General features: G+C 30.5%; 1 protein-coding gene across 1 annotated transcript in view; it reads right to left on the bottom strand.

The window, feature by feature from the left end:
• LOC139519839 (limbin-like) overlaps nucleotides 1-22,915 on the bottom strand; it is a 43,817-nt gene that overhangs the window by 15,439 nt on the left and 5,463 nt on the right. Inside the window, exons 4-19 of the mRNA XM_071312114.1 lie at nucleotides 22,318-22,534; nucleotides 20,966-21,078; nucleotides 20,193-20,270; nucleotides 19,319-19,453; nucleotides 18,446-18,531; nucleotides 17,692-17,769; nucleotides 16,530-16,773; nucleotides 13,819-13,899; nucleotides 12,999-13,109; nucleotides 10,327-10,551; nucleotides 8,408-8,487; nucleotides 7,434-7,593; nucleotides 4,461-4,533; nucleotides 3,259-3,450; nucleotides 2,346-2,455; nucleotides 489-586 (exon numbers count right to left, since the gene is read on the bottom strand). Coding sequence (XP_071168215.1) covers nucleotides 489-586; nucleotides 2,346-2,455; nucleotides 3,259-3,450; nucleotides 4,461-4,533; nucleotides 7,434-7,593; nucleotides 8,408-8,487; nucleotides 10,327-10,551; nucleotides 12,999-13,109; nucleotides 13,819-13,899; nucleotides 16,530-16,773; nucleotides 17,692-17,769; nucleotides 18,446-18,531; nucleotides 19,319-19,453; nucleotides 20,193-20,270; nucleotides 20,966-21,078; nucleotides 22,318-22,534 — 2,081 coding nt within the window. The remainder of the gene's footprint in view (nucleotides 1-488; nucleotides 587-2,345; nucleotides 2,456-3,258; nucleotides 3,451-4,460; nucleotides 4,534-7,433; nucleotides 7,594-8,407; nucleotides 8,488-10,326; nucleotides 10,552-12,998; nucleotides 13,110-13,818; nucleotides 13,900-16,529; nucleotides 16,774-17,691; nucleotides 17,770-18,445; nucleotides 18,532-19,318; nucleotides 19,454-20,192; nucleotides 20,271-20,965; nucleotides 21,079-22,317; nucleotides 22,535-22,915) is intronic.

Genomic DNA, 22,915 nt, shown 5'->3' with positions numbered 1-22,915 from the left:
CAGTTAAAGGGAGACAAGTCTTGCTATATTTTGAAACCATCTCTTTCAGGACATTTGCAATAAATTTTAATAAAATTATAACAGAATCATGCTATTTTATTTTCCTATGTAATTAATATTTCATTTGTTTTATAAGTGATCATAAGTAAATTACTTTTTTAATTAGATATAAATAGTGACCCAAGAACAAATTATGACCTAAATTATACAAATTTATGGGAAAAGAATTGAATATTTCCCTTTTAAAAATCCATTTTAAATGAACTTATGATCCTTTTTATCATTGTTGGCTAGGAATAACAGCTTATTGTGCAGTAATAACTTAAAATATGTTTTTTCTATCTTTTAGCATTCGTGGCAAGTAAAATTTAAACAGGATCAATTAGCTTGAAGAATACATGATCTTAAGTCAGGAGGTTAAATTTTGTCGATCAGAAGTCAGTACCGTACTGAATATATACTTTAAATTTAAAATAAAATATCCATACTTGACAACTTTAGCTTCATAATCTCTTAATTGTTCTTGCTCAACTTTCTCCTGTTCTTTCTTTCTTCCCCACTCCTGTCTTCTTTGGGCAAGAACTTCCTGTAATAAAAAATATATATATATATATGTGTTTGACCTACGGTTCACTTTTGTTTTATCAAAACCTGGATGACAAATTATTCAATATCAATACTGTCCATAACATGAATGATATTAACTTTGTATTGCATATTTACATTCACTGATTGAGGATGTTTACTACTGGAATTCAGAATTACAACATTTCACATATATTATCTTTTTCAATAGATTATAATGTATAATTTATCAAAATCATCGAAAATAAGGTGTACTGTCATTTATTGCTCACTGATTAATCCCCTGCTCAATTTTGTTTATACTATTTTTTCTGTAAAAGATACAAATTTTCATCGAACAGAAAGTAGATTATCTACGGAACTAAAAAATAAACAGCTGCGCCATGAGCGCATGATACGCCCGACGTCTTGTGTGGAAGTTTTATGCAATAATCATAAATAATTTCTGAGGAAGTTTTAAGCAATAACCATTTATTGTTTTTGAGACACGGCGGGACATGTGAACCCCCCCACCCCACCCTGTTTTTTTTAAACAAATATCACTAAAATAAAATTTTGAATCAAACCAAAAAGTATACAGATCTCTAAATTAGTATAACAAAGAAGTGTGTACAGTTTCAAGCAATAATCATAAATTGTTTTTGAGATACGGCGCGACATGTAAAAAAAAAACCTCCCCTTTTTTACAAAATACTCAATAACTCAAAAATGAAATTTTGAATCATCACCAAAAAGTATACAGATCTTTAGATTAATATAACAAAGAAGTGTGTAAAGTTTTAAGCAATAATCATAAATCATTTTTGAGATACGGCGCGACATGTAAAAAAACCCTCCCCTTTTTTTACAAAATACTCAAAAACTCAAAAACGAAATTTTGAATCATCACCAAAAAGTATACAGATATTAAGATTAATATAACTAAGAAGTGTGTAAAGTTTTAAGCAATAATCAAGAAACGTTTTTGAGATACGGCGTGACATGTAAAAAAACCCTCCCCTTTTTTTACAAAATACTCAAAAACTCAAAAACGAAATTTTGAATCATCACCAAAAAGTATACAGATATTAAGATTAATATAACTAAGAAGTGTGTAAAGTTTTAAGCAATAATCAAGAAACGTTTTTGAGATACGGTGCGACATGTGAAAAAAAGCACACCCCTGTTTTAGTTACAAAGTGCCGTAACTCAAAAAGTTTAAATCTTATTTTCACCAAAAAGTATACAGATCATTTGACCATCATAAGAAACAACTATATTAAGTTTCATGAAATTTGGATAAGTCATTCTCAAGTTACGGTGCGACATGTTTACGCCGGACAGACGGACAGACGGACGGACACCGGACATTTGTATACCATAATACGTCCCGTCAAAATTTTGACGGGCGTATAAAAACCATGTCACATGGTATGATGTAATCAGATGAGAATAGTGCTATCTATCATGGACCTATGACTTATAGTTGCTGATAAATGTGGTCTTATGGTATTATCTGATTTTTTTTAATCTTCTTCTTCGAATAAGTCAAAAGCTATAAATTTGTTTGCTTCAAGCTGTCCCACAAAAAAATTTGTAATATTTAATGAATAAATGCTTATACATGTACATCATAAGCAATAGTTTTTAAAATTCAAATGTTTTTTTTAATCTCCTTTTACAACACTACACATAGTTATCCCTGTAATTGTGGTTCAATATTATAAACAGAATTAAGAGAGACATGTTTTAGCAAAAATCCTAATATTTTATAGACATACATCTATATGTCGTTTTTGTAGTTGCTGTTGGTCTTTCTGTTTACTTTCCAACCTATCAACTTCTCTCTCATGTTTTTCCAATAAACTGTTGATTCTAGATCTGTCCATACCTAAAAATAAAGATGGAATATGTAGTAGAAATGAATTTTCAGAATCACAAGGTATGTATAAAAAAAAGTGAGGAATTCTTAATTTTGAAGCATCAGCTAGTAGTCTTAGAAAGAAAAGTGCATAATTCTCACCTTAGGGCTTTTCCAGAATAAATTGTAGAGGAGGAGGGGGGAGATAGGGGGGGGGGGGCACTTTTATTAAAATTTGATGGGTGGTGGTTATTTAATAGTTTGCTTGGAACAGGTGTTAAATTGTCTGCCTAAGGATTGTGTTTCAATACATTTGTCATATTTAAAATGACTACATGCAAAAGAAAATTAAAATGGAAACAAAACAACAGAATAATATTCGTCAGCATATTTTTTCCATCATTCAACACTCCCAGTTTTATTTAATGAACACAAGACTTTCTGAATTACAGAATACGGAGACTAGTAATGTTTTGAAAATTTCTAAGCAAAATAATTACTTCTAACACAACAACTTTGGTCATTAAAAATAAACGCAATGGAAATTTCCTCCAATTTTAATAACCTTTCTTAATAAATAAATAGATTAATATATGTACAGTAAAAACTGTACAAGGCAGAGCAAATTAACAAAAATCTGTATACAACAGTGTAACACTCTTAAAATAAAGTATTATTGATGCAGTTGTTATTATTAACCAATTTCTGGTTTATTGAATTACTGTAAGTACAAAATATCTCTATTTTCAAAACTTTATAAGCCACACACCTTTTAAGCATGAACCAAACCTTCAGTCTAAAATGTGTAAAGTTTGACTAGATTTACACTGTACCTTCTTGTTCTAGTTTCTTGATTAAATTTTCTTCATGAACATGTAGTTCCTCTTTAGTTTTATCCAATGATTCTTCACGGAATTCTTCAAGTTCTGTAGCTTGTTGTCCATCTATTTCTTTCTCTAAATTGTATAATTCTTGTCTATTTTTAGACTGCAGCTGGGCTTTTTCTGTCAAATAGTTTTCTGGGTCTACAATTAAAATTTACAAGATAGACAATTGAACATTATGAGAAATATTTAATTTTTCTTTTTCTGATTCAAGCACATTTATTTATTGGTACTCTGTGAACCTTCAAAGTCTGCATTTTACTGGGAATGTTACTCACATATATATATACTTTGGATTCATCATTATTATTTGAATACCAAATTACAGTGATTTCATGGGAACAGGCTAAACACAAATTTAAATAATTTAATTTTGGATGTAATGCGTCTTCTGATTGGCTGACGTTATTTTGTTATGAGCCCATAGACATAATTTTGTCATATGACCGTGACGTCATCAACGTTTTTTCATGGTTTTCTACGGTTTAAAATGGAATTCAAAATTAAATTATAAGAAATGACTGTAATATTTTGTCTGTCTATTCGAAATAACATAAAAAATGTGGTGCACACTGTTAAATAACCCACTACACACAATATTCAGTGTGCACCACATTTTTGATGTTATTTCTTCATAGACAGAAAAAATATTACAGTCATTCCTTAAATGTTCAACAAATTATTAATTTTCTATAGGCTTGTATATATGCTGACTTTGACAAAAAAATCAAAATTAAATATCCACAAAAATGTGTTTTCCTCAATTCACAAAAAATGGAATCCACCATTATAAATGAAGTAGATGCACAGTTGATCAGATTAAACAAAAACTTGATATAACAAATCATGTAAAAATATCTGCAGCAAGTTATAAAAGGTAGAAAAAAAGTGTGTGTCAAGACTACTTTCCATCTTTATTTAGTCAAACATTTTAAAAAGATTATTTTAAAGATAAATTTTCTTTCAAAGACAAATTCAATTGTCATTACTAATGGTGACATCAACAAACGACATATTTCAGAATTCAGAATTCATGAAAAAAATTCCAATGCTTTTAGTTTTGTTCAAATGTGTGACTGGTTTGATAAAAGATTTTTTTTTAAGGCTATGGCTTTGTTTTAATTCAAAGCTAGATGCGATAATCAACTCACCAACAGGCCCTTCAGACTGGGTCCCTATAGATCTGGCTTCAAAATCATCCATTTTTGTTTTCTGTTCTTTTCTCTGCAATACAGATTTTATGTAAAATTTAACAAGGCCATATTAAAAATCATAATTTGATTCTCCGCCATCTCATTATAACAACAGAAAATGATCATACCGGTATATCAAAATTTTTTCCATTTTAACTGTTACTTATGCCGTTGTATTTTCTGTTTATTCTATTCATATGGACTTTTGAAGTTATCTCTATCAAGACTCTTTCCATTTTAATTGTTACTTATGCCGTTGCATTTTCTGTTTATTTTATTCATATGGACTTTTGAAGTTATCTTTATCAAGACTCTTTCCATTTTAATTGTTACTTATGCCGTTGCATTTTCTGTTTATTTTATTCATATGGACTTTTGAAGTTATCTTTATCAAGACTCTTTCCATTTTAATTGTTACTTATGCCGTTGCATTTTCTGTTTATTTTATTCATATGGACTTTTGAAGTTATCTTTATCAAGACTCTTTCCATTTTAATTGTTACTTATGCCGTTGCATTTTCTGTTTATTCTATTCATATAAGACTTTTGAAGTACTTTAAAACATATATTTCTGGTCTATTTTCAAGACCTTCATCCCATTGACTTTGATTTAATGTTTACTATAATGTCTATTATTTTTTTTATTATTATTAGACAACATGCATTCAGGGGCGTAGCTAACCGGAGGCACGACAGCACGTGCATCCACGTCGTTTTCCCCCCCCCAAAAAAAAAAAAAAAAAAAAGCAGAAGAGAGAGAGATGAGTTGGTCAATCGGAATCAGAGACTGTTGGTGTCTTTTCCGTCTATCCCGGATATAAGTTTGACAACCTAGTTACAAGTGTTGATGAAGCTGTTCATTCAGAAAAAGATCGTAGCTCCGAAGTTGCGTCACGTGCACATTGATTCGGCATGCAAAAAAAGAAATGGCAAAATAAAAATTTATAAATTGAATGTTAAAGGAAACACCTATGTTGTCACTTTTTTTAATTGATGAAATATTAGATAACGACATTTGGTTTCAAAATAATTTTGTTGTTGAGATTATGACAAAATCGGAAGGTTACTTGTATCTTTTTTACAAGAGTTTTACTTTTGAATTTGTAATACTCAGTCTATTCTAAAATATGTAGTTTTGGAGCACATTTTACAGTGTACAGTTCATCAGTTTGCAATGAGATGTACCAATCGGCATTAGAATTATCAGATCCCTTCGATATCGTTGAAAATATGCCGAGGCGATGTGGTTCAGTGACAGACTACCAGAGCCAATCACCCTGCAACCACGCCAAAACAGTATTGGAAAGCCTCATTATTTTGTGTGTTCATAGACCATATGATAAGGCAACTGGAGAGTGGAGTCGCGTCAAGTTATCAGAAAATCGCTTCTTTCTGCTGTATCTCACGGCTTCATCGTGTTGTAGGAAATATCACAAACGAACAAATCTCAATATTGTCTGAAACATACGAAACTGACCTAGCATGTAATTTTGACGAATTCAATTGGGAGGTCGCTCGATGCCGAACATGTACGCTGGTTTATAACATCTCGCGAGTGCTACCATGCCATGATGGCCCTGAGATCTATCAGTCACGGTACTACGTATATGTAATTGAAAACAAATGTACGATCAACAATGAACAACGAAAGTTACATAGCATTACCATGATTACTGCATGTTCATCGGGATTTCAGTGTGAATGTTGACAAAGTAATAGAGAAGTTTGTTTCTGCCCAGACCCGAAGAGCAGATTTTGGACAATTTTGAGTAAATTCTGTATCTCAAATATTTGTTGTTTATGTATTACTATATTCAGAAGATTTATTGATAGTTTTACATTCATAAAATTTTATCTACATATAGCTCCTCTTTTAACCGTCCTATGACCGAAAACCGAAAAAAAAAAAAATTCTGCATAATAGGGTCCCAAAATTTTTCGCATCGCTCCGCTCGGCAGTAGTTGCTTCCACATCGTTTCTTTCTAGCTACGCCCCTGGCATTAAAAAAATATAGACTATTGCAAAAGCAGTTTTTTGAAAAATTAAATACTGTAAATTCAGGTTTCTTTATGAAGCTTTTATTGTTGTGAAAATTGTTACAGGATATGTCACATAACTAAAGGTAGCAAGTTATATTCTGATAGCATTATGTGTACAAATTAGCAGTCTTCCCTTAATAATAATTTTTTTAATTAGATATGAATGTTTTCATGGTTTGTATGAAAAAATGATAAAAAAAATGAAACAGACGACAAATGTTTCAGAGCATACAAAATGGGAACAAAAGAACACTTTTATAACACCCTAATTAGAAAATGGAGTAATATCAAACTGAAAATTGCACAATACAAATTATTGCATGCAAAATATTAGATTTTGGTATGTAAAGCTTAGTGACAAGGTTTCTTTAATATCTAACCATGCACCATTTTTTGCTAAAATTTTAGAGTGAAACATAGCAAAAGGAGGGAATGGATATAAAAAAGTATAAGGCATATTAGAAGTAAAACATTGACAGTCAATTTGATGTCATGAACTATTTAAGAGGAAATGTACAAAAACAGCCTGATTTACAGCAGATGACACCACTAATCTAATTTTGACATATATAGCTTCTAATTTTGAAAACTTTTGCCAGAAGCGAAATGCCTCCAATAAAATTACAATATATTATTGTCATCTTCACATGATGACAAACAATCTTATCAAGCATGAAAGTAATGGGGCAAAGAGTCTCAGAGGAAACACAGGTGTTACAATAGTAAAAGAATGGGCAAAGGCCCATAACTCTACCAATAATTACTAAAATGACATTAATATAGTCAAGTTCAACTGCATTTGATGGAAAACACTCCTACCAAAGATAAAAGCTTTTTGGCAAACTATGAATTTATAATGCCCTGGATAAAACACTGGAATTACTATTATACCTTATTATCAAGTTGCTGTTTCTTCAAAGCACTGAGTTTTTTGTGCAATGCTTCTTCTTGTTTTTCCCTTTCTTTTTCTCTCCTTTCATTTAAAGCCATTAACTCTGCCTTGGCCTCTTCTATGTATTTTTGAGCTTGATCATGTCCCATTCCAGAAGATCTGTAAAATTTGGTAAATATGTGTAAGCCTTTTTTTTACTCAGAGATAGCTTGAACATTGCTAATGATTTTAAAACAATAAGAGTTCTCAGTAGTTAAAATCTGAAAATCCTGGACAAATTTTAAAGAATTTGACATAATTCCGTCAACAAAATTGCACAAAAATTAACTTGAAATTTTCCACTAATTGGTTGTTTTTAATTATTTATACAATTAAAGAATTGTGCATTTATACACGGAATGTTGTATATTATGTTGGAAAAGGGCTATATGTTCTATGTGGTGATGTTACACTAATTTTAGATAAGGGTACAGGTTGGTACCTATTTAAATGTTTAAACAAGCTGCATTTGTTTGCAGAAGTCCTAAGTCAGAAACTGATGTTCAGTAGTGGTAGTTTGTTGATGTGGTTCATAAAGTGTTTCTCATTTTTTATATAGATATTCATAAGACCGTTGGTATTCCAGTTTGAATGGTTTTACACTAGTCATTTTTGGGGCCCTTTATAGCTTGCTGTTCAGTGTAAGCCAAGGCTTCGTTTTGAAGACCTGAATGTTTACTTTTACAAATTGTGACTTGGATGGAAAGTTGTCTCATTGGCACTCATACCACATATTCTTATCTTTATCTAAATTACAGCAATTGATTTGAATACAGGTGTGTAATCATTTTTCAATTAAATCAGAAACTGCTTTCTTACACAGTGAGTTGCAATACTCATCCACTCTCCATGGTTACATCATGTGAATTTAACTTTCTATAGTGAATGAATGTCATATAGTCACTAATATACTTTGGTACTTAATGAATCTTACTTTTGCGTTTCTTCTATAAGGGTCAGTTGATGTCCAGCCATGGTATTCAGTAAGTAACTCTGGTCATCTTCTTGCGTCTCCTATTGTATAATTATACAAAATAAATCATTACAAATAATAAAATTATACTGTCCATGAAATATTGAAAAACTTTGAAGGTTGGAAGGTTCTTTTTTTAGACATCATTGCAATTTTTAATACCTGTGTTTTTTTGCTTGATGCTTATTATTCAGTGTTTTGTGAAAATTGGTTATAAGCTATTAATTGTAAACCAACTTACGTTTCTCGTTTTGTTTATATAGATTAGACCGTTGGTTTTCCCGTTTGAATGGTTTTACACTAGTAATTTTGGGGGCCCTTTATAGCTTGTTGTTCGCTGTGAGCCAAGGCTCAGTGTTGAAGGCCGTACTTTAACCTATAATGGTTTACTTTTTAAATTGTTATTTGTATGGAGAGTTGTCTCATTGGCACTCACACCACATCTTCCTATATCTATTATTTTCACAGATACTTTATTTCAAGTTGGGCCATTATACTAGCCCCTTTCATGGATATCTAGTTTCACAATTTTCAAATTTGCTGATTAAAATAAGAAAAGATTTACTTATTCATGACAATTTATATTCATTTTATTTTTTAATCAAAAGTCGTGAAAATAAATCACTCATATTTAATTTTGATTTTTCGTGAATTGGCTTTTTTATTTTCTCTTAGTACATGCATATAGCCATCCTCTAAAACCCTCAACTCTTTTTTCAAATGTTGAATCATATCCATTTCAATTCATTGTGTTCTTGACAGATCTTGACAGTCATGTAATATGTTTTCTTTTAGAAATTTAGAAATTTACACAAATAATTCAATCTGAGTTTTAAATATGAGTGCTAATAAATGAGACAATGATCCAGTCACATATTTACAGTAAGTGTTTGTCTAAAACTAAACTAAAACTACATAGCAATGACTGTAGTTTAGTTTAAACATATTTATTTATAGTGGATTGGGAAACAAGTTTTGCAACTTATATTAATCCCTTTCCACTTTGATGGTGCGAGTGCTGCCTTGTAGCAGCATTAGCCTACTCTTTTTCGAAATCTACAAGGGTGTCTTTAATGTGCAAGAGATATGGCTCTCTTTTAACACGGGTCAGCCATTCATCGTCCCCTTCCAACAGACTATCTTCGTTTCCTCAAGACCATACTCGCAGATGGTGTCAAGGGAGAGCCGAAAATTGAGTTCCTGAAATTTTCATCCCAATTGGGAATCGAACCAGGAACCTTTGTGTTAGTAGTCCAATACACTAACCACTACACCACAGCAATGACTGTAAAAGGTCCGTGGATTCATCGTTATTCGTTGGATACCAATTTTCATGGATTTTTTGGGTACAAGGAAACAACAAATTTAAAAGTTCAATGAATCACAAATTTGCTGTATGATTATATGCAGACTTTTGGGAAATGGCAAATTCAAATATCAATGAAAATGCAAATTTTCCTCAATCAACGAAAATTGGTTCCCACGAAAAAATAAATGAATCCACAGTACATAAATCAAATTAAGGTGGTACCTAACACTGCAGGCAGATAACTCTGTAAAGCCAGCTAAACGTTTTAATTACGTTGTGTTGTTAAGAGAATATTAAGCTTCTCAATGACCAAAATTGGTGTTTGTCAAACTGCTATATAACCAGTGTATTTTTTTCTGATAAAATGGTTTTCAAAATTTTCAAAATTTTTATATTTTCTTTAAATAGGTCAAAGTAAATACTTAGTCAAAATTTTATGAAAATTAAAAGAGCCAAATTAATTTTAGTGAAGGTGTTGGGTACCACCTTAAAGTATGTTGAATTAAACTTTGCTATATGATGGTATGTGTCATGCTATATGGTACATCTCTAACAATTATAATATTCTTACACTTGATTTGGCAAGAGCTCTTCTTCTTTCTAGTTTCTCCTCAAGCAGCATGCGCTGTCTTGAAATCTCTTCATCATAAGTCTTCTCCAACTTTTCTTGTGTTTTTCTGTGTTCTTCCAACATCCAATTCATTTTCTGTTGATCTAGCAGACCTATTTCTCCTGCTTCTGTGAGCATTCCCTGCTGTAATTCCTTCAGACCAACCCTCTTTCTGGCTCCAAATTCCTAAATTAATGAATGGCTATTATTTATTTTGAATTTATTGAACCATAAAATTAATTTTCGACTTTTCACATTGAATAATTCGTGAGGTGGATTATGTAAAATAAATTTCTATAAAAAATAAGGCTCAAAGAACTTTTTATATTATTTATATTAACAATAACAACATACACACATGTTGGAGTATGAATACACAACATCAGAGTGGGCTTGTCGCCATAAAAATTGACAACATTGAAAATAAAAGTAATACTTTTAACCACTCAGAAGACAGTAAATACACCAAATTTATTTATTATGTAATAAAAGTAGAAGCTGTTTGTGGTTTTCCCTACAGGAAAAAATCTATATTGATCTTGTCTTTGGTATCATTCAAATAATTACAAAACCAGCTGTACTTCTATATATACTGGCAGAAAAAAAACCTATCCAACATGATACAAGTATATGAAGACCTTTATGATCTTATATCTCTATACACCAGATTTTTTTTACAAAATAATGTATAATTAAAAAAAAAAAATTGCAAAAGTCATTTACAATATTAAATTATGCATAACTTAATTCCTTCCAACAATTCTCAATTCTATTTTAAATTTGAATGATTGGAGCTTAAAACTTAATCTATTTGAAAAATAAATTCAATTGGAATTATAAATGTTTATTTTCTTTATGTGCAATACGTGAAGAACAAATGAAAAAAAATTCAGAAAAATCAATTCATTGGTTAACAAACCCTTGCGCATAAAGTCCTGAAATATTCTATGCATTGCATGAATATATGATGGAAAGAAAAACATATATTATATAATTAAATAACAATTCCAAGTTTGAATTGTAACTCAATATATAAACTCTTTTAGAAACATTACAAAGTTGAACATGGTAAACATTTTTGTACTACACTTTTAATCTAAGGTTAATCTGTTTATACTTCAGCATGCACTGCCATTTATCTGTTGCCAAACACTAAACATATACTCTCACAGCCAAGCAAGGAATACATTTTCAGGCCATTACATATAGATTACATACGTTAATACATATATCATTTCAAATCTTTACAAACTTCCTAACTATCTATTCGATGCAAGTAATTTTACAAAAAATTTTGATAAATTTCTAAAAAGATTAAAGTTAGTAAAAAATACTATCAATGTATATTATCAATATGTCTACATGACTGGCACTACATGCACAAGACAATGGAGGAAAACAAGCATTCTAACTTTACCATATTCTTTATAACCATAAAAAGAAAAAAAAATGTACATTTATCAGAATGTTAATATCATAACCATTAACTGTCCAAACCCATTGTATTGTAAAAACCATTATTGATAGTACTTTGGTATAGCCTTTTGTGATACTAGCTTTTTTCAGTCTCCGAGTAGAAGTTGCTATTAAAAAAGATTTGATTTGATTTTTTGTGTTTTAACGCCAGTTTTAAGCACCGCATTTAGGCTATTTCATGGCGGCCAGTTTTTATTGGTGGAGGAAGCCAGATTGTAGTAAAAAAGAGAACAGATTGCAAATATGAGCATCAAATAGGGTACATTGTACTTGCATTGCTTATCTGGCAGCTATTTGCTTTTGATTGATTAGTTCTTGCTTAACGTCCATGTAACGTCTATGTATTTTAATCTTAACTACACAATGTATTGTAATTTCACACTTATTTTACTGAATATGAAATGTTTTTATTCAAATGATGTCCGATTCTCATGAATATAGAAGACTTTTTGAAAGAAAAACTATATGAAAGCTTAGTTTGGACATTTTTATAGCAATTCAAAATTACTACATATCACCTTTAGCATGACAATGACAATAAAGTTTCTATACAAACTGTTAGACTGATTTTTCACAACATCAATAATATGGACTAAAATAACATAGGATTGTAGGTATGTTTTATTTTATCACCTTACACTTTCACATTTTGACTGAACAGTTTGTTCAAATTCTGACAACTTGAACAGTTTGGTTTAATAAAACAAATTGCAATTTGGTCAGAATTTTGAATGAGGTGCAATACTAACAGTCAAGTCACAGTAATTAAAATCAATTTTGGCCATCTTAGATTTTATTTTGAAAATTGTCTAGTGGTATATTTTTAAAGGTAAACAGGTTTGGATGTACATTCCTGCAAACTTTTAATAATCTACCTGGTGGATTTTAAGCACAATAAGTGTTCTAAATTCAAACAACTAGGGTTTTGAATAAGAAAACATGTGTTTTAAAAATGTACTTTTTTCTCCTCAGAATGTGTTTTTTTAAAGTACTATGTCTATTATAATTGAGTTTTATAAGGGTCGGGTCAGAACATCCTCATGGGGGATATCCCCTATAAAGCAGGAAAGTTGGCAGGTCTAGGTTTGAAAGAATAAAATATGTATATCACACCTTCACCCAACTTTGATATTCATATTTCAAATAATTTAATTTACCTTTCTCAGATTTTCAGTTTCTTCATCTTGTTCTAGTTTAAGCTTATATGTTTCTTCTGTTTGTTCAGCCTGGTGTTGTTTATCCAGCATCTTTAACAACTGGTTTCTTTCCTAAATAATAACATACTGTGAAATTAAAACTGTTTTTCAGAATATATTTTAAGATTTATTTTTGCTCTTTCTATCACCTATCTAATACTACAGACATGATTGATGATTGTTGTTAACTTTTCATCTAAAATGGTCTTTGAGCTTATACAGGATGACTACAAACAAGATTATTTTAGTTTTTGTTATCACCTTCCAACAAATAAACTTGAGAGTTAAACTTATTATTCATAGAAAATGGCTTATAGTATACAGATCAGAAACATTAAAGTCCTCTAGGGTTCAATAAAAAATTAGCAGTATACTGTAAATTCAGAAATTATTGCATGCATTTATTATCGTGATTTTTGAAACATGGACAAAAATGTGAGATTAATTATTGCGATGTCAGGAAAGTCTGCATACAGTTACTTGAATCAGATATAAAAATGCCAGTTCGTATTATTGCAATTCACAATAACAAAAACCTCACAATAATTTGGGAACTTACAGTACTAATGTACAAAAGCTGAAGAGTTTAACAACTTGGGCTTCCATTTCATTCAAAAACTCCTTTGTTGGCAGTTGTTTTAATATGTGTAACTCATAAGATATCTATTCAGAATATGTCTAGTTTTACTGTTCTGTTCCAAAACTCCTTTGATAGCAGTTGTTTTCATATGTGTTACACATGAGATATCTATACATATTAAAGATGTCTAGTTTACTATACCTTGTCTCCTAGATCATACATCTCGCTAACAATCTTTTTCCTCTCGTCTTTCTGTTTCTGCAGCAAATGAGACATTCTTGCCTAAAATATATTTATTTTAAACATTATACAAGAATATTTTCTGTATGTAATATGTGATCTCCATGTATAAGTATTTAGCACCACCTTTTACCATAATAACTTTGAACCAGGTGCTCCGCAGGGCGCAGCTTTATACGACCGCAGAGGTTGAACCCTGAACAGTTGGGGCAAGTATGGACAAAACATTCAAGCGTGATACAGCTCTGAATTTGGATTGTGATCAAATTTTTGACATTACATGTTTTTTTTACACAAAACAAATGTCAAGATTTTACAAATCAATTAAAGATTTCTTCTTCAAATTTTTTAAATCTAAAATTAAATAGTTGACACAGCATAGGTTTCTGACACAGAATGAATGTGGTCTAATGAACTTAAAATATTTTTTTTGCCTTTGAGCAATTCACTATGCTGTTGAATATTAATCCTCTCAAAAAAATGTTTGAAGAAATTTTCTTTTTATTTATGAAATCTGAAATGAGAAAAATTTAAACCCCCCCCCCCTTTTTTTCACATCCCTGTTTCCCTTTTTCCAAAACTGATATCAATTCAAATTTCTAATGGAGTTTGCAACAATAACTACTCGTTTAAATACATCATAAAATATTAAAATGTAAAATAAAGTGCTTGTTATCACTGAATGGTAAAGATTGGTTGGTAGTAAAAGTGAATATACATTGTTTATTGTATAAAACAATAAAAAAAACTTCATCAGCAACATTTTATATTGGCAAATTTCCAATGAAGTTATTTACATAAAGTTATTGGCAAATAAAAATAGAAAATGACATCATAGTCATGTCTGGCAAATGTCCAACATACATTATCTAAAAACATTTTAGATAAGATAAGGAAAAAAAGCTTCATCAGCAACATTTTATATTGGCAAATTTCCAATGAAGTTATTTACATAAAGTTATTGGCAAATAAAAATAGAAAATGACATCATAGTCATGTCTGGCAAATTTCCAACATATATTATCAGCTTCTATTCTAAACAAAGAAAGATAACTCCAATTGAAAATTAATTGCTATTGCACAATATTGTGCAATTAGATATTTCTTGCTATTGTGCAATACTGTGCAATTGAAAATTTCTTGCTATTGCACAATACTTGATATGGAATCCTGATTTGGACCAACTTGAAAACTGGGCCCATAATCAAAAATCAAAGTACATATTTAGATAAAGCATATCAAATAAGCCCAAGAATTTAATTTTTGTTAAAATCAAACTTAGTTTAATTTTGGACCCTTTGGACCTTAATGTAGACCATTTGAAAACTGGACAAAAAATTAAGAATCTACATACACAGTTAGATTTGGCATATCAAAGAACCCATTTATTCAATTTTTGATGAACAAAGTTTAATTTTGGACCCCCATTTGGACCAACTTGAAAACTAGGCCAATAATTAAAAATCTAAGTACATTTCTAAATTCAGCATATCAAACAACCCCCAGGATTCAATTTTTGTTAAAATCAAACTAAGTTTAATTTTGGACCCTTTGGACCTTAATGTAGACCAATTTGAAAACGGGACCAAAAATTAAGAATCTGCATACACAGTTAGATTCGGCATACCAAAGAACCCCAATTATTCAATTTTTGATGAAATCAAACAAAGTTTAATTTGGACCCTTTGGGCCCTTTATTCCTAAACTGTTGGGACCAAAACTCCCAAAATCAATACCAACCTTCCTTTTATGGTCATAAACCTTGTGTTTAAATTTCATAGATTTCTATTTACTTAAACTAAAGTTATTGTGCGAAAACCAAGAATAATGCTTATTTGGGCCCTTTTTTTGCCCCTAATTCCTAAACTGTTGGAACCAAAACTCCCAAAATCAATCCCAACCTTTCTTTTGTGGTCATAAACCTTGTGTCAAAATTTCATAGATTTCTATTAACTTAAACTAAAGTTATAGTGCGAAAACCAAGAAAATGCTTATTTGGGCCCTTTTTGGCCCCTAATTCCTAAAATGTTGGGACCAAAACTCCCAAAATCAATACCAACCTTCCTTTTGTGGTCATAAACCTTGTGTTAAAATTTCATAGATTTCCATTCACTTTTACTAAAGTTAGAGTGCGAAAACTAAAAGTATTCGGACGCCGGACGACGACGACGACGACGACGACGCCGACGCCAACGTGATAGCAATATACGACGAAAATTTTTTCAAATTTTGCGGTCGTATAACAATAGAAGGGTGAAGTTAAATAAATAATTGAAATACTTAGATTGTCTCCCCTTTATTAATGCAGAAAACTAAATATTTATATATATATTATTCTGCGAGTGACAGTTGAGAGAGCAACAATCAATCATTCAGTCTTGGAACTATGATTATTAGTGCAGAAAACTAAATATTTATATTTATTGTCCTGCCAGTGACAGTAGAAAGAGCAACAATCAATTGTTCAGTCTTAGAACTATGATTACTAGAAAATGAAAAATTGGCCTTTATGTTTTCAAAATCATTTGATGTGAGACCTTTACAGATTTCCTTTATAATTTTTTTGGATTCTTTTGTTGCTGTATAATTCATTTTTATTCAAAGTTCTCAATAATTTAACAGATCTTTGCATTACTAAGCATCAAACAGACCACATAACTGGTCCAACTGACCTTATTTTTGGCACCAAGTTTCTTATACAATTTCTTGACTTCACGTTTATATTCATCATCTAAGTTCTTGTCTAGGTTTGTTCTCTTCTTTTTAAAGTTATTTACGACTTGCTGTTGATTGGCTGATGATAAATCTTTATTCTGATGAAGTCCATTGAGAAGCAGAACAGTAGCCTGAACCGTAGCATCATTTCTCTCTGTTTCAATATCTGTGTCCACTTTAATTGAAGAAACAATATCCAAACTGAAATTGAAAAGAAAAAAAAGTGAGTTTGAACCCTGCTAGTTTCAATTGACTAGAATTGTCAGTTTTCCTATCGAAGGTTGATGGTTTTCTCTAGGCACTCTGGCTTCCTCCACCAATAAAAACTGGCAGCCACGAAATAGCCTAAATGAGGTGCTTAAAAGTGGCGTTAAAACACCAAAAATCAAAATCAAATCCAGGTAAAAATAATTTGCATTCTCATGTTCACAGGACCATTCATGTGTTTCTTTCCACATTAGACTTATTGATATATTTGAAATAGATTATGGTTACTTCATTAGATAAAGACAAAGAGAATTGCTTTTGCTTATGCTTAGTACAGTTCTGATCCTGTTGAAAAGTGTGAGGAATTCAGCTTCTAGCTGGTCATCTTTTACAAATGAATTTAAAAATGTAACACAAAACAAGCAATGTTCTGTATATTAATATAATGCTAATTGCAGAGAGTACGGAATTTGCACCCATTTAAAAGGAACAGCAGTAGGAATCTTACAGGTTTTCTTAAAGTAAAAAAGGTGATGTTTTTCATAATTGCCATTATGTATGTCTTTCAACATAGTTCAACATATGCACCCAACAGTCACAATATACACAGTCAGCAACTGATTATGCATCCAGTGAAAAAGTTAAATCTACTGAAACCTTGCATAACGTACATAAAAGTATAATTTTGAAAATTAGCAATTAAAATATTTAACATAAAATACATACACTGGAATATACAAAATGCATAATAAGAATGGACTATTGTAAAATTGTTACAAAAGTGTGGATAAATAAAACAAAACAGCAATTATAGATATCTATAAGATTAACAGTAATACTAGGAAAGACATATAAAAAAAAACCACCAGACAAATGGCTTAACATGCATACAAAACTTAACAAATAAATTACCCGTCGATTTCTCTGTATCTTTTGAGTCTGTCTTTCATAGATAAAATTCCAACAATACTATCATCTGCTGCTGTTGAGCTGTCAGATATAAAACAGTCAATTATAAAAAATAAGATAAAAGATCAACATGGGCTTGTACTTGTAATAAAGTCATATACACAGAGAATTCCTTTGACAAAAAAACAAGAAGAGAATACCGTCCTTTGAAGTATGTATAGTGCACATATTCATACCCTGGGTCATGTTTCTTGTGAGAGGGGACGCGTTATAATTACCTTCAAACATTTTCTTAGTTTTTTTTTCAGATCCAAACTCCAACAAAGAAATTTCCAGGTGAAGTGAAGCATACAGAATATTTTTGCTAAAACCTCAATTGCTTTTATATTTTACATGTTATATTTGTAATATGTATCTTATTGTTCTTGATTTGTCATGTTTTATTCAAATAAAATTCATTTCATATCTCTGTAGTCTATTGTGTAAATTTATCCTTCTGTTTGCAATCCAGAAATTTGCCATGTCTTATATATAATTAATAAAGACACAATAAAGCTTTTGTTCGTAAAATTAATCTATTGTGTTCCTTGTTGTCATAACTTACAGTTTTTGTATCTGTTCATCATGGAATAGTACAGGAAAAGTGTATGAAAATTGAACAAACCACGCTCATTTTGAAAAGATAAACCACCATTTTTTTCTAACGTATCAGGTGATCGCCAGTCATAAATAAAGTGATAGGGAGAATATTTAATACCTATAATCAAGAATTGTGTTCCCAGTCTTCATAACTTCAGCAGGATTTAATATAATATTTTTTCCTTTCTCCATCATAACTTGATCCTAAAATAAAATAAAAAAAGATTTTGTAAAATACTTGTTCAAAGGATGGTTCAGCAATCTTCTATGTATGCATTTTGCTTAATGTTATATAACATTTATAAAAATCACAATTTCTTGGAAAACTTGATTGCATTCAATCATTTTTTTACAAATTCTGTAAAAACATAATTTTTCCTTCTTTTAAACATTCAAAGTGAATGCAAAACTATTTATGAACAAGTGGAACTGCAAGCTACTGTTCACTGATGATAACCCTGCCTTAAGTGGATTATTTCAATAGTGTAAAAATATGTAAGTGTTCAGTAAACAGGAAGTTGTTGAGTGATGAATCTGAAAACACATCATAGGGTATAGCTGACTTGTATAAAACCTGAAACCAAATTTCAGAAATCCTTGTTATGTAGTTCCCGAGAAAGATGTAAAGAAAAATATTCATGGGAGGGATGGACGAATTGATGGATGGATGGACAGACAGAGGTAAAACAGTATTTCCCGACCTTTTTAAAGCTGGGGTATAAATATGGACTATAAGATTTTAAACATCTGCAGAATGACTATAGAACTTCAAAAAGTAGGGAAAAATCACTGATTAAAATATAAACTCCACTTATATCCCACCATAATACACTTATGAACCAACAATCAACATAAAGTTACATAATATGTATCAGCATAATGAAAAAAAGGTCTACAAAAGAACAATTTTCATTCAATATTTTGTGTCCTGAAGTTCATAATTTCACAGAAAGAATGTCTCTGAAATGAAATGTATGTCTGTTAAACTAACCTCTATTCCAACTACAGATTTTCTTCTTTTTGAAATGAAGATGATATACAACACTGCAAACAAAACAACTAATAAAATTCCAAGGAGGGTGGCCATGAAGAAGGCCAATGCTGTAAATCCATGTTGGTAAAACAGCTGTAACAGAAATCAAAATACAAATAATATGAAAAAATATCTACAGTTTACTTAATTTTAAGTCTGAATATTGCAACCAAATCAATATATGTGTTAACCAGATACATGCAACTGGCAAGTGTAACTTTTTATTTAATCTGAACTATTTAACTCAAAAGTGAGTTTTGTACGGTAATATTGTTACATTGGGATCCCCAGGATATGAGTTGGATTCACATGAGTAAATTATCATATGAAATAATCTTGTACTGATTCACAAATTTCTTGGTTAGAGAAGGAATGTTATCCCTTAGATGTTTTTATAACATGGAAAGCTTCATTTTCAATGACATTATATACTCATTTCGAGCTAAATCTTGAAGTCAGCAGGAATTAAGTCTATCAGTGCAATATTAATTTGTTCACAAATCTAGAACAATAGGCAGTGAATGAAACTCATATATACAAAATGAGAAAATGATTTGATAAATATATATCAGTAGAAATTTAACAAAAATATACATATAGTAAATCACTCATATGAATAACATAGAGATCAAGGGAGCGAGTTAAAAGATTTCAATAATTATTTTTTTTCACAGTTGTTTTTATGCAAACATCAACTACATGTTGTATATAAAAAGTTGGTTATAAAAGTATTTAAAATGTGAGTTCCAGTGAGTTAATTATAAGAAGATTCCACCAACTTTTGCAATAATAAAACAATGTGAAACATTAATAAATTTATAGTATTACTTACATTTGATATTTCATTATTTTCCCTCACTACACATACAGATATTGGCACTGGTCCAACAGTTTGATATGTTCCACTTATCTGTTCAACAAATAAACAATATTTTGTAAAGAAGTATTAAAGTTAATTTTTATAAAAAGGATGATAATTAAGATTGATTATTTGGTATTTTATAACTAAATCAAGAATGCCTATAATATAGTGCCAATAAAATATCAACTGATCAAAATATTGTTTGTGTGTTTTTTTTGTTTTGTATTTTTGGTGGTGTGTCAGTTTCTCATTCAGTGCACACACATGATGAACACAAGTTCTAACATATTTTCAAAGAAAAGAAAATATGCTTTATAAGATAAAAATGATTCAAGTAAAAGAAGAAAAAAACAGAGCCATTCTTTGGACCCTTGAAATTACAATAGTAAACTAGTACTCCTTTTATCCTTTCAAATAAGTTACATGGATAAATGAATAAGATGAAATAATGACATCTAGCCACTTAAAAGTACAGAACTATCATGGGTGATCACACTATGGCCTAGCTGCGGAACCGTAGCTCGTCCGCAAATAGTCAAAAAATAACATAAGGACCTAAGAGCTACGGTTCCGCAGCTAACTATGGCCTTACTGTTAGTGAAACTTATAATTTAAAACACTCTTCATTTTTCAAAGGAATTTTTTAATTGTTTATGAAAGGTTTCATTGGAGTGAAAATGTACTAAGTAATGTAGTCTCATTCTCAGTATGGCTTGATTTTGTTTAATAAAAGGAGCACTTACATCTTTAGCATCAAAGTAAAGGTTGCTGTAAAAATAGGTAATATCGTCCCCTAATTCTGTCCCATCATCTCCATAGGGTCGGGCAATGAACGTCAAACTAGAACTTGTACTAGCTTTAAAATACAAATAAATGAAACAACATTATAAGTTTATATCATTGATCAGGGTTCTCACTTAGGTGAGTACAGGAGTCCTGAAAATATGTCTGGACTCCTCAAAACTGGTGAGTCCAAAGATGCATCAAGATTGAAATATTTTTTTATAAAATGAACACACATTTCATTACTTTATAGTTTATAGAAAATGTTTAAAAGAAATTAAGAGTTTTATGTCATTTCATTGCTCTATTAGGTCATGGAGACTAAAAATGATAAATTATGTTCAAATAAAATATCTCCATTCTACTGTTGGACTTACCATGGACAAACATTTTGAATCCCTAGCCTCCAAAAATCGTAAGTATTAACACATTAAACGTTTAAAACAAGCAAACAACCTTATCAACTTTAACTTTCAGTAACTGTGTGGCATTCTCTTTATGCAAGGCATTAGATTTATATTTCAGGGTCCAAATAGACATGAATGTGTTATTTTAATTCTCCAGCATGGAGATTCTACTGCAGAATTGGAAACTTCTAGGTTACCCTTTACAGTTTCTTAACATACATAAAATGGACAATGACTTGAGCGATCTTATATGAAATAGACATGTTTATAAAATGTGATAAGAAAAAGAGACAGATGGACTGACAGATGCACAGACCAAAAAAAGATGAAGGTGAAGAGTATTTTATCTTCATAAACTTTAAAGTTACCTACATGTAGGAAATCATAATAATTTTAACCTATAGAATACAAAAATTAATATTTCTTTTTTTTATAGAGAAAGAAAATTGAACCTGTCAAAAGAAGAGGCCTGGTTAGATTTTCTAATAAGTCATTAAGAAATGCAGCAAAAAAGCCTGTTAACTTAAGTCAAATGGATCTTCCCAATATATATTTTTTTTTATAAACAAATGTTTTAAATGTGTTTTTTTTTGTAATAATGTTTTTAAGAGATTAACAAACAAAAACTTTCTATGCAAAAATACTGTTAAAGCAAATGATCATTAAAGAAAGCACATCACAAAACTTTCGAGCATGATTTTTGTACTCAGACTGGAAAATCAACCAATCGAACTGCTGGATTTCATGTTTCGAGCATGATTTTTGTGCTCAGAGCACTGAGCAAAGTTTTATGACTTCAAGGCCAGATCCTAGCAAAATTTTTATTGGAACAATTTTAAATAGCCATGAACTTAGTACAAGTCCTGTTTTTCCAACTTCCATCTCAAAGTTTATTCATAATTTACCTGCTAAATTTCCGACAGTATAATTAAATTCTCTCTCTCCATTAGTACTTGTAACAGTTCCTCCTGTTGTTACTGTACCATAATCTGCCTTTAATCCCTCAGTTAAATCTTCTTCAATGTATACATTATTAATAGTCTCTGAAGAATCATTGTTTGCTATCCACAATTTTATTTCTAGCATCTGTGTTTGAGAAGTTGAAATAGTGTCATCATTCATCTGAAAATTAATAAAAAACATAAAAAATAAATAAAGAAAGAACTGTGTTATGATTACAATGAGACAAATATCCACCAAAGTTCAAATGATAATTTAACTTCACTCAAGTAAAACATTTGTAAGGGGTTTAACAGAACCCTTAGTCTCATCTACGATAGCTGCTGTAAATGTAAAAGGCGTAATTCTACCAAATTATAGTACGTCACATCAGGTTGCATACGAAAATAGGTAGAAAAAAATATTCCCTTGAATTTGACAGTTGGAGGTAATTAATCCTACATCTCATTTCATAATAATATTTCTGGGTCATAAACACATATCTTGGGTATTTCAAAGAACAATTATTTTTTAATTTGAGGATTGATCAATGATTCTATAGAA

The sequence above is a fragment of the Mytilus edulis genome, chromosome 4, assembly GCF_963676685.1.
Source record: "Mytilus edulis chromosome 4, xbMytEdul2.2, whole genome shotgun sequence".
Taxonomy (NCBI): domain Eukaryota; kingdom Metazoa; phylum Mollusca; class Bivalvia; order Mytilida; family Mytilidae; genus Mytilus; species Mytilus edulis.
The sequence above is the reverse complement of the archived record's forward strand: the minus strand, read 5'-3'. Positions and strand labels throughout refer to the sequence as shown.